Genomic DNA, 12,226 nt, shown 5'->3' on the forward strand with positions numbered 1-12,226 from the left:
AAGATGTTAAAGGCAGCACAGTCCTTACTGTGAATTTGGTTTTTCTCTTGGCAATGGCATTTTAATTCTCATAAATGTAACACAACCTCACTGCAGACATGAAATAAATTATAGACAGTTAACCACAAAGTCAAAACTAAAAATGCACCAGGACAGAGTGAAACAACAATCAAAAAACAAACAAACAACAAACCCCAACCACTACACCTTTAAGTCTGCACTGGTAAAATGGAAGAAAAAGAAAGCACCAAGAAAGCTTAGCTTGAGAGTATTCCCTTCAGGCACATCACTGTAAAGACTGGAGCTCCAAACATGCAGCAAGTACAGTTTCAGTCTTTAAGTACACACAAAAAGATTTCTTGAAATAAATTTAAGATGACAACTAATAGCCAACAGAGAGCTACAGTCATTATTTAATTAAATCATGTCTTGAAATCTGCGTGGAGACAACTGAAGAAGTCTGCCTCCAATGTAAACATTTCCACAACAATATGCAGTAATTACAAAAGATATTCATTCTCCAAAATCTGGATGAACTACTTGAAAACTACTTTTTTTTTTTAAATAGCTCTCAATAAATTAATGCTTCAGCATTCTCAAAGCCTGTTACATCACAAGAAACTTTTGCGATCAATTTTAATGTCAATTGTTGGCCATGATGGGGATCTGTAACATGAACAAGTCTCAGAGAAGCAGATTTCCCTAACTTTCTATGACTTTCCAAGGTGTACACGTAACATCACACAGCGTCTGTAGCATTTTCAAAAGAAAATAAATAAAAAATGAGAATAAATAAAAACTAAACAAAGGGTAGCCTGAGGATAACGGACTGATGTTGCTATAAGCAAGAAGAAAAACCACCTCAAGTGCATCAAATTACTGTCTTGTCAGTATGTTATCTGTGGGTAGATGTCAGAATTTTGCACAACATTGCCACCACAGAAAGGATTCACACAAGGCAAAAACTTCACATTCAATCCAACAGAAATACTAAGCCTTTATTACCAAGAAAAATTATTCCACAGAGGAGGTCGGCTTGCTTCCATGCATGCTGTCAGTCACATCCACCTCCCGAATGTGGAGAAGTGCTTCTGCTAGATTCATTAATTCCCCAAGACACCATCTGGCTTTGTTCTTGGCCACAGGTGCACAGGCATTTTGATTCAACTGAACTATTTGCTAGAATTTTCTTGCCAGCATTGAATGGGCCCAAATAATGTACCTGACTGGTGGACAAGCCAAATACTGCAAGTGGAGAATCACACACAGGACAGAGTTATCACTAAAAGAAGTCAAATGACTTTCTTTACATCCACATTGTAAATAATTTATAAGCAGGGAAATGAATGTGCTTGAGTCTATCTTCACTTGGACAGAGTGAAGAATGTTTGCTGAATCCTTGTGTTGGTACATGCAAGCACATGGTCACGAAGCCTGAAAGCCAGCAGAACTAAGCTGAATTCATGTTATCTATTGTTGTTTGGATTTTGAACAAAATTGATGGAATATGAGCCAGTTGATGAATCCTGTTTTATCTGGAAATTTTCTGTTGACAGGCCAAAGGGGCGGAGAACCAAATTCCCAAGATCTTTCAGTTTGCCTACAATGAAAAAGAAATACGTGAGTAGTAAGCAGAGGGAAAACTCCCACTGAATGATGCCCAACTACACACTCCAGCTCCACTAATTCATCTACTAATTCAAGGGAAATGCTGTGGAAATCTCTCCAGTTGGTTGAATATTTAGGCTCCTGTATGAACTAAAAAAATTCCAGTTGTGATGTAGCCAGTGTCAGCTCTGGAGCTGAAAGTAGATCAGTTCAGATTCTGATAGGTCTCTCAGGCAGCCCTGATGCAGTGGCTGCAGACACCATCTGGTTGTGGCTAACTAGCAGTTCTTTATTTCCTCACTCACATGTGCTCCTTACACAGGACCTTAGCAGCTCACAGAAAAGAATTAGTCTCTGTTGTACTTGGATATAACTTTGATGCCTGCCAACATTCTGTTTTTTAACGTATTTTTTTTTTCAGTTCCTGCCACTTTGGTGCAGTTACAGTTCTGTAAACATTCAACAATATTAGAACTGCCCAGTTTCCTGGACTGCCAACAGAAACAGGGAAAGCTGAAGTTCAAACTCTGCTCGCTCCTAATTATGACAGCTCTCTTTCTAGATTATGTATATTGATACAATGAACACTGAAAGAAATCTATCCATGCAAGTGTCTGCACCTTCTAACAAAGCAGTTCCATTTGAAGCATACAACTCTGTTACCATTTTTAGCATGACAGATGACATCCTGCCATCAGGAACTCATGTTCAAAACTACAGTTCTCTGTAGCTAACTCATCCCTGCTAGGAATTCTAAGCAGCCATTATTTAACGAGCATTATTAAAGATACAAAAGGTGCAACAGTTAAAATCCAAAGGCCACTATTAATATACACACCACACAAGCTTTCTGACTCTACTAAACAATAGTTCCTACCACCTATAAAAGGAGAAGGACAACAAAAGGACATCCTTCAAAGAAATCATATCCAAATAGAGTTCGTAGAATAAGTAAAATGCATAAAATTAAACAAGAGGCAAAATTCACACCTTCAGTGCTGGCTAAACACAAGCTAGCTGATCTGCTGGCACGACAAGGCACAAGAAAGACGGCTGCTTTTCCAAGAAAAATATCACGTTCCTCCTGGCTGTTCCTAACTTGTAAGCATGTGCTTTCTTAAAGCCATCTTAGACACAAGACGTGTAGGTTTTATTCTAGATGTCATCTTTACCTTTACTTCTAAACTAAGTATTAGGATACAACAGCAAAGTCATAAGAGTAGTTACCATTTAGTTTCTATGCTTCTGCTAGGTTCTTCTGCTTAAGGTAGCACCCAGGACAAGTTGTCCCCAAGTGCAATCATTACTACTGCTATTAGCTAAGTTTCCTCACTGCAATGCAGCAAACAATCTGGACTGAGTTAGAGCTTTGTTGCTAAGTCATACTGAAGCAGTAACTTCACAGCAATGATGAAATACAGAAATGTAAGGAGCGAAGTTGTATGCAAGTCCTTTGCAAAAGGACATGAACAGTATTTATGTTACACAGAGCACAAACAGATCAAGTCATTGGCCTTGCTCTGTGCTGCAACCCTGTGACTGAACTCAAAACAGAAACTGTATCAAAGTCTGAACTTATTCAACAGATCTAAGAGACAAGGGGCAGACTGTCTGGCAACTGTTCACGCCAGGTTAAACACTGTCCCAGTAATCCAAAATAGACTATGTTTCCAATCACATTTGCAAAACAGAATAAGGGCAGGGAAGCTTTTCAAAAACACTCATAGAAAATACAAGAAGAAATGATAGTAAAAAAATGCAAACATTTTAGTCTGAGGAGCAGCTCAATCTTGTATAAGGAAACTAACAGTTAATATTACTGCGGTTCTTCTAAATATTAGCCAGTGTAATTAAAGATCTTGCATCAAAATGCAGGTTCAAAATCTTTCAGGTATCTGTGCAATTATCTTAAAGCAAGATTGGTCTCTGAGAGGCAAAACGGAAATTCCACATGAAAAAAAAGACAACCTTTGTCTACAAAAGCAGCTAGTTAGTAGGATGGGTTTTTGCTTTTTGTTTTATTATTTTCCTGTTCACATTAACAGATGAGGTGGTTGAGTGATCTGGCCAAGGTTATTCCAGTGGGCAGCTCACTTAGGGTTAGTTTCCTTCTACAGATCTTTTAAGCTACACTGCTCAGTGTAAATTAACTACTAAGTCAAGTTCATAATTTTTACACTTCATTCTAAAAGCACTCTGATATCAAACTACAAAGATGTTCACAGTGTCTCTACGATGGGGATGAATAGTTGCTGTTGTGCTTTTAGACAAACAATCAGTCATTGCTTAGCTTCACTTTTTTGGGTGAGAAGTGTCTTTGTCTAGTGGTGGAAGAATCCTGGCATAATCTGGCATTCCTACAGCCAGTTGTAAACAGTTTACAAGTTATCCGAGCACTGCAGCTGGCTCAGGAGCAGGAAGACAAGTTTGCCTGTTTCAGAAAACACTGAAAGGCCTTTTCTAGTAGCAGTTATGATGGCTGTTTTCCGGTCATACTAGAGCATAAACACAGAATAACTGCCTTGGCATTCTTGCCTGTAGCTAGGCCAGTTCTCTGGGAGAAGCTAAAGGCTAAGATGTATTTAATACTTTATTCTTCATCTCACCCAAGCTGTGACTATACATTAAACAATACAGTTATAGGTCACCATTCTGTTCTGCCACAGAAGTCCACATACAGCACTGCCTCTTGGTGCAGCCATGTTAATTAAAATGTTAATCACAGAATCACTTAGGTTGGAAAACACCTTAAAGATCATCAAGTCCAACCACGACCTAACCATACCACCCTATCAACCCTCTGCTAAACTACGTCCCTGAGCACCACATCCAATAAATAATATTAATAAAGCAGAAGAAAGCCCTGCCTTTTCCAGGAACTCAAGCCCAATGCACTGTTCCCGCTGTTTGGAGTGCACTGTTTCTTCCTCCCCCACTCTCCTTTCATCCCTAAATTAAGATCAGTAGTTAAGCCCTTTCCCTTCCCCCAAAGTAAAACTCTTAAAAGAAAAACAGTGCTGGAAGGAGGCAAAAAGCATGTGGAGCTGTGACTCAGCTGCAAGGAGTTCTCAGCAGTCAAGCACTCGCCAGAGCAGGGTCACATTCTCCCAAAACAGCACGTGTGTACTTTCCACCTGGAACTCCATCATGCTAAAGTCATTGAGCAGAACAATATTGAGAGATTTACAGGAAAAATAACTGGGAAAAAATCAATGTAAGTCTCAGAAATCTGCGATTCATTATTCACCTAAACAAAAAAGTAATGTTCTGTTACAAAAGACAGATGCACAAAGACTTCTCATGATTTATTTTTCATGTAACAATCACAACTGGCTGCTGTTGAGTATTTCTGGCAATTCTGCTAATATAGCTGCTAGAGATTTTGTGTTGCTTGGAAGTTGAAAAGCCAGATATTGTTTATGCTAAGAATTTTTTGGATTAAAAAATTTCTGAAGAGGTCTTATCTTTGTGTAACTTTCTGTATATCAACAGCATTTTTGAAGCAATTAGAAGAGCTAGAACAAACCATCTTCCTACCCCTACATGGTAAGCAAAGACTGGACAAAAAGTAACTGTATGTCAGTTCTGGTTTGAACTACTTCAAGTGACCTCAAGTTCTCTGTACTTGCAGTACTGAGCTTCAGCTGCTTAGTTTCAAATACAACATACCCTTCAGTGTCAAAGAAGAAAATCATTCTTTAGGCATTAAGTCTCATAAATATTTGCACTGATCTCAAGTAGCTGGAAAAAGCTCTTATTGATGGAAAGGCCCAGGCGATATGCTCTAATTGGTCTTTGTGTTAATCACATTAATAAGCAAGTACATTTTACTGTTTTCAAGAATACACTCATTTTATAACTTAAGCTGAAAATCCCAAATGTTTTTGATCAGATTTGATGAATTGTTTGTATAAGATGAGTTACACAGATTGGCATATGTTCCACTCCCATGTTTATACCCAACACGCTTAGCTTTCCTATAGCTATGTAAAGAATTGTGTTGAGATCACAGACAGCAAGCTGCTAAACCTCACTGAAACAATTCCAAACTCCCGCTCACTTCACACCCTCTCCCCGAGGGCCACGGTCCTTCATCACAATAATGAGGAGCTAAACAAGACCAGCTTGTTGCACAATAGCTAGAGACCTTCGTTTGAAAATCAGAAGAAAAATAACCCAAATAGACATAGGCAGTGAGGGAGGCAGAGGATGCCCATGTGATGAAACATAAAGGAAAAGAAAATAGGATCACAGAATGGGTTTGGGTTAGAATGGACCTTTAGAGACCATCTAGTCCAACCCTTGTGCCGTGGGCACAGGCAACTTGATCTTGTGGAGGATGTCCAAAGCCCTCTCCAACCTGACCTTGAACACTTCAGTGCCACAAGCATTTAAAAGCTACTTTGAAAGTGTGCTATAAGTAAAGCTTTCATTTATATGAAACTCAAATGGAGGTTAGGTGGCACTGAGCCAATTTTAGCATCCTGTGACAACATTAACCTGCCAATACTGAATGGAAAATACAGACATAATTTAAAGGCAAATGCCAGCTTTAGATGCGTTAAAACCTTTCAGAATACATAGCAGAAATGGGGCTGATTTGGCAATAAACCATCATTTTTCTAATGACATTAACTTCATTAATCACATGCAACTACCATTTGTATGCAAGAATTCATAGCAAGGTAGTTTGGAAAAGAAGATCCAGCCAAGAACGTGTACTCTGATTTATTTACATACCATCACTTAAGAAGTGGTTTCAGTTTCTGTTAAACTATGTGGTAATGAGCTGCTGCACTGGAAAACAGGAAACACCACATTGGGGGAAGGAGGAAGATGCACTCCTTTTAAAGTGTATTTGTACACAGTTCTGGTTTTCACAGCAGCATTACTCAGCTGTGCTGGGTACACCAGTCCTAAGTGTGTTTCAACTAAACCAAAAAGCCCAGAAAAAAAACATGTTTCTGGGCTGATATGCTGTCTAAAATAAGAATTCAAGGTAGTATCCAAACATCAAAAGGAACCAAGGCACACGTGTGATGTTATTCTAAAAGACACTGTTAGTTATTACATAAGCTCAGTGTAAGTGCACCTGCACAAGGCCTGACCTGGAACTATTTGGATGTGTCTGACTTGCTTTCCTGGGACCAAGAATTCTGGGGCACAACCCAGACAGCACAGCTGGCTCTCCTGTGAGAGAGATGGGGAACAAATCTTCCTATGCCTGGCACTGGTTGCAGATTGCTGTTAAGCAACTGTTAATTCTGACGCAGTACTCAGTGGATAGATAGCACTAAAAAAGTTCTTGAAAAACATGAGTTGAAGCAGTTTAAAACACACTGTACAATAAAAAGAATCCAAATAAATGTTTTAAACACCACGCTTACTCAAGATTGTCTTACATTCCTGATGGAACTCCCAATTCCTCCCTGCTCCACCCTTCAGCTGGAAGGGTTTCTCTTCCCAGGCCTGCACCATTAGATGCATGACACTGCTGCTGCTTCTGTTATGGACAAGTATTGGGCATAACAAATAAAATGAGTAATTATTGCCCATACTTGAAACTTAACTTCAAATGTTCTATGAAGACACCGAATGATAGAAAAATTCCCTACTTTCTGTTACACTGGTGATAACAAGTAATGCCATGAATAAATGCCCAAATGACCCAGGCAATTTTAACAACATATAAGACAATTTATGTGAATCCTGTTGCACTGAGGTTATGGATGAAAACAGGGTTACATGCTGACTCTTAGTCTGGCTGTTTACAAAAGTAAATGTCAGTGCATCCCCTTGCACAGATATAATACCACTGCAAAGGGATTCCCTTCTTCAGCATCCCAATACACGTCACCTGATCTAGCTCTCAGAAGACTAGAACAGTTCTTAAATCTTACCTGCCACTGGATTAATACTTCTAAAAAAAATTACATCTAGTCTGAAATCTAGATGAAAGTTAACAATATAGAATTAAGCTGGCTAATGACAGTTTATAAAGCTGGATTTATTGTTTCAGTACTTTTTGTGGTTAGTGAGACTTTTTAGACATTGTTAGCAATAGTAAAAAGAGAGAATTCAGAAGAGCTCAGGAACTGTTTTCATTTTAGTTTGTGTTGAAAACTATTGCATCCTCCAAAGAGGCATGATCCTTCTGGAGATTTTCTGCAGTTGTCAGTTATTTATAGCTTGCTCTAAGCACAATGCTGGAAACGATCTGATGATGTAGAGCAGCTCTAGAAAGCCTTACTGCAACTTCATTTAAATTCAGTAGATCAAGACATATACAAAACAAGAGCACATCAGGCCTCCTGCACAGTGAGAGGCAAAACTTGAAGAACAATGTCAACTACAGTAGAATCTCTTCAAAGAGTCTCTTCTTCCCAAATATTTTAGGAATCAGTGTTGTTGTATGCAAGATAGACTGAATTTGTTTAACCTGATTCTCCACAGAATAACACAACACCATCCTATACTCTCAAAACCTATCCATCTTAGCAAAAGCATTTCATCTACTACTTGTCACACTTAGAATGAGTAAATAGCTAACTGCTGACAGCTAGTCACATACAGTCAACTTTCTCTTTTTATCTTATACTGACATTTGTCCTTGCTCTTTTGTGTGCAATTTCTAGATGACACAAATGAAAAGATTATGTGGAAACAAACAAAAACCCACCAACACCTTGTTTTAAAACCAGAATATTGGGATATCTGTTATCTGAACCTATAAGAACTACCAAATCCTTTGATTAGGAGGCAGCAAACAACATTGGCAACAGCCTTTGTGGGTCACCCCACAACGATTAGTTGATCCATAACACTGTGAGTTGTGCAAGGAAGTATTCTGCTTAAATTATTATGACACAGGAAAACCTAACTTCCTTGGGCAGTCTTATTTAAGTAATTACCCTTTTGAGAGATGTCAATCCTGTTAAGTCATTATCCAAGCAACGCCATGCAATACAATCATGAGGGCACATACATTCAAATAGTTATACCAATTACATTCTCTTTAAAAAATAATAATGGTCAACAGTATCTTGTGGTATATATTGACATTTATGAATTATAAGGAAAGTTAAGAAATCAAATTCCTTTCCTAGCAAGGCCAGAGGCCTGCTTGTAACACTAGGTACCTTTAATCCAGCCTCAACACACACAGCAATGAAATACCATATAAACCAGGATAAACATGAAGACTTGGAGGTCTATAGGTGGAAAATGCTACAAAAGGAACCAAATTTATTTTTTCAGTCGCAAGATCAAACATGCTCAGTTATTACAGCTGGTTGAATTCTTTTATGTATGGTTTAGTGAAAATTGTTTTAACCCATTCATGGGAACGTCTCCTTTGAAAGTTTGCTTGCACAGAGTAAGGACAGAGCCTGTTTCAAACCATTTCCCTCTGCTTCTACATTTATTGTTATAGAATACATTGAGTATTACTGCCTATAAGTTTAACTAATAACCTTTTCTGTAGGGGAAAATCATTTGGCTAAAACATTCTGTAGGCAAAACTAAGCAATGGAGAACTAGGAATAAATCATGAGCTTTGTTTAACACAACTATATCCTTTATTTTCCTAGCAGACCACAATGATTATTAAGCAAGTTATATAAGCATACTACTTACCTAACATTTCTTTCTTTAATTTTTCATTCCGCTCTTCAATTTGTCTAGGTAATCGCTGCAGAAAAGAAGACAGAATTGGAATCAGATCCATGCTTTCTGTAATACCGTAGGTTAAGCATATGTGACTTTCATGTACGTACCCAAGATACATTGTTTATGGCTTTAAAAAAAATCCTCATGTCAAACCAACACTTTTATCCCACTGTGGAAACTTGTAATTCATCCTATGACATCAATTCATAGAAAAACAGCAAGTTGTAACTTGTAAGTGCAGGTTTCACACAGGCACACATTTTTATGGCTGAACAAGGAATCTGATCTGCTTGCCTAGTATTTCTACTGAAGAGTTCAGGGAATTTAAGAGACCTAGAATTAAAGTACATTTTTGTCCTATCTCCTCTACCACAGACATTAAATATGGCTGGGAGAGACTAGAGAAATTAAGGAAGCACTGTATTTACTTCTGAACATGAGTACAGGTCTAGTGGGGAAAAGCATCTGTAAAGTCAGTTTGAATTGGCAGACAGCTTCAGGGAAATGCATGCTGAAAATGTGAAGATCTTCTAGACAAAAATATTTTATCAGAAGGTCACTGAATTGCTGTATATGAACTTCAAGATACAGTTTAATGAGCAACACCTCATTATTCAATGTTGTCATATTTCTAATGAGGACCCCAATTCGATGATTCATCATGAAGAGAACTTCCAACAAGTTCATCCTGAGCAAGGCGTCAGTCCAAGGAACAGTCTGGTTTTTTTCCTCCTCAGAAATGGCACTAGCGTTAAATCTGTGCACCATCACAGGTGAAAACCTTATCACATTCTAATAAGCATTACATAACAGCATAGTCTATGTATTCCCAGTGATCCGAGATTCCCATTTACACTTAAAACAGCTGTGGCTCGTTTTCCATCTCAAACAGCAGTGCTGTTTTGCTGACTGTAAAGACCATTTTAAACTATAGTTTCATATTCACTACATTTACTATTGCATCAGTCGAAAACAGCTTAGATCACTTTGAAAGTAATGCCTCCCATTTATTTCCATAGAAACTACAACAGATCCAAAGAGCACAGTAACACTATTTGAGAGAGCAAATTCTCAGCTACAAAACATTATTTTTCATATAGTCACCATCAGTAACGAAGAAGAACCTGCATGCTGTGCTCATAAAAAGTCTGTGCCAGAAGAGGTGACCCACTGTTGAAATGCACCACCCATCACCTCACTGTGCTCACATTCACTGTTTGGCCTCTATCAACATTCACCAAGTTGTCAATGAATGTCACTCAGTGTACCATTTTCTCCCCGTGGAGAAATCCATTTCACACTGTGCTTCATACACACTTCCATGTCAGATGCCATTGTGTCAGAATGCCCCTCTGCTGCCATCTGTCACATGGCAACAAAATGGAATGGAATATTGGTGACAAGGTTCAACCTTTGCTTCCATACCACCAACATCCACCTCTGACACCACAGGACAACATAATAAAATAAGAAACATCACTTTTGAGCAGTCTGTGTATATTAAAAATATATATAAAAAGCAACTGTCATTCACACTGCATCTTCTTCATATTTTCAGAAGTTACTATTTCAAACTTACTACGCTTATTACTATACAACTCTGGCAGCTCAGGATCCAATTATATAGTCATGGCAAATAAGACAGATCTGTTGAAATGGTGCTATCAGTAAGTTAATTACAGTTGTAAACTATGGTAACAAGTGTGGAATTCACTCCTTATGTACTTCCCTTGTGATAATTGGCTTCTGAACATAGTTAAAGAATTCAATTTCCTAATTTAGTTCCTTCCTGTATTTTATAGCTCCAATCATCACGGATGGGTTTGTCACTCTGATAACATTGTTACAGTGAAATAAGATATTCATGTCAAGGAAAAAAAAAAAAAATCTGCCTGGCTATTCCTCCTGTTCAAAACAGTATTGATTGGTGAACACAGGCTCTTTCAACACTGATGGGGAAGAGAGGTGTTATACCCCATACAAACTGAAAAGTCAATATGAAAGAGTACAGTGCACATACACAGAGGTGGCTAAGCCTGAAATGAGCTTAGGCCCAATATCACCACCAGTGAATCAGATCCAATTAGCGCAGTCAGACACCATCCAACTCCTGCTGACCCAGAGGGCCTTATTAACTTGGGTCTGGACCCAAGCTGCCTACATGAAAATGCGTGGATATCCCCAGGCTGTAAATTCAGTTTGCATTGTAGCTGTGACATTCTCTCTTCCTTTTTTCTATCTTACTAAGTAGTTTTATCTCAACCCACGAGTTCTACTTTATTTTTTTTCCTGTTCTCTCCCCCATCCCACTGGGAATTGGGGGAGTGAGTGAATGACTCTGTGGCGGTCAACTACCTGCCAGGTTAAACCACAACACATCTGCTCTATCTTGGATGAGTTTGGCTTACACAGAATCTGTCTCTCATGTGGACATTAGCGTTCAGCATGAAATGAAGACCTAAATACTTGATCAGAAATACGTGTTCTGTGTTTTGTCTGTCTGAATAGTACTATTCCAAAGACTCAGCATTTCTCACTCCAGAAAAGTACATCTAAGGTTACTTATCTATAGAACGGTATCCATAAACCTGGCTATTCATCTTGGTCTGTGACACTTATCTCAAAGTACAGCTTCTTTTGGGAAGTAAGTTTACCTGGTCTGCCACTCCCTCAGAAACTGCACTGAAGCTCAAATTCACACAACATTGTTATACACCTTCTAAAAACAAAACCTAACGATTGATACCACATAAACACTCTCTGGGAAAGCATCGATAGGGATTATTTGACCACAAAACAGTGTAATTTCAAACTGTTTCATTTGGCATAAATGATGTCAAAGGCAACCAAAGTGTGCAACAGTGGGCTTTAAACCATGAGTGCTGTACTTCTGACATATAAGCCGTACTGAAATTTTACAGCAGCTAACAAATCAGGAACCTAAGCAAAG

At 38.5% G+C, this 12,226-nt stretch overlaps 1 protein-coding gene across 1 annotated transcript in view; it reads right to left on the reverse strand.

Moving 5' to 3' along the window:
* Nucleotides 1–1,466: 1,466 nt before the first annotated feature.
* The window catches only part of TTC1 (tetratricopeptide repeat domain 1), a gene marked incomplete at its 3' end in the record, with an annotated part of 32,167 nt that continues 21,407 nt past the window's right edge, over nt 1,467–12,226 (reverse strand). The window contains exons 6-7 of the mRNA XM_079542494.1: nt 9,244–9,298; nt 1,467–1,600 (exon numbers count right to left, since the gene is read on the reverse strand). Of these exons, the coding sequence (XP_079398620.1) occupies nt 1,467–1,600; nt 9,244–9,298 (189 nt within the window). The remainder of the gene's footprint in view (nt 1,601–9,243; nt 9,299–12,226) is intronic.

Source organism: Tetrao urogallus (assembly GCF_951394365.1).
Source record: "Tetrao urogallus genome assembly, chromosome: 14".
NCBI classification, from domain to species: Eukaryota; Metazoa; Chordata; class Aves; order Galliformes; family Phasianidae; genus Tetrao; species Tetrao urogallus.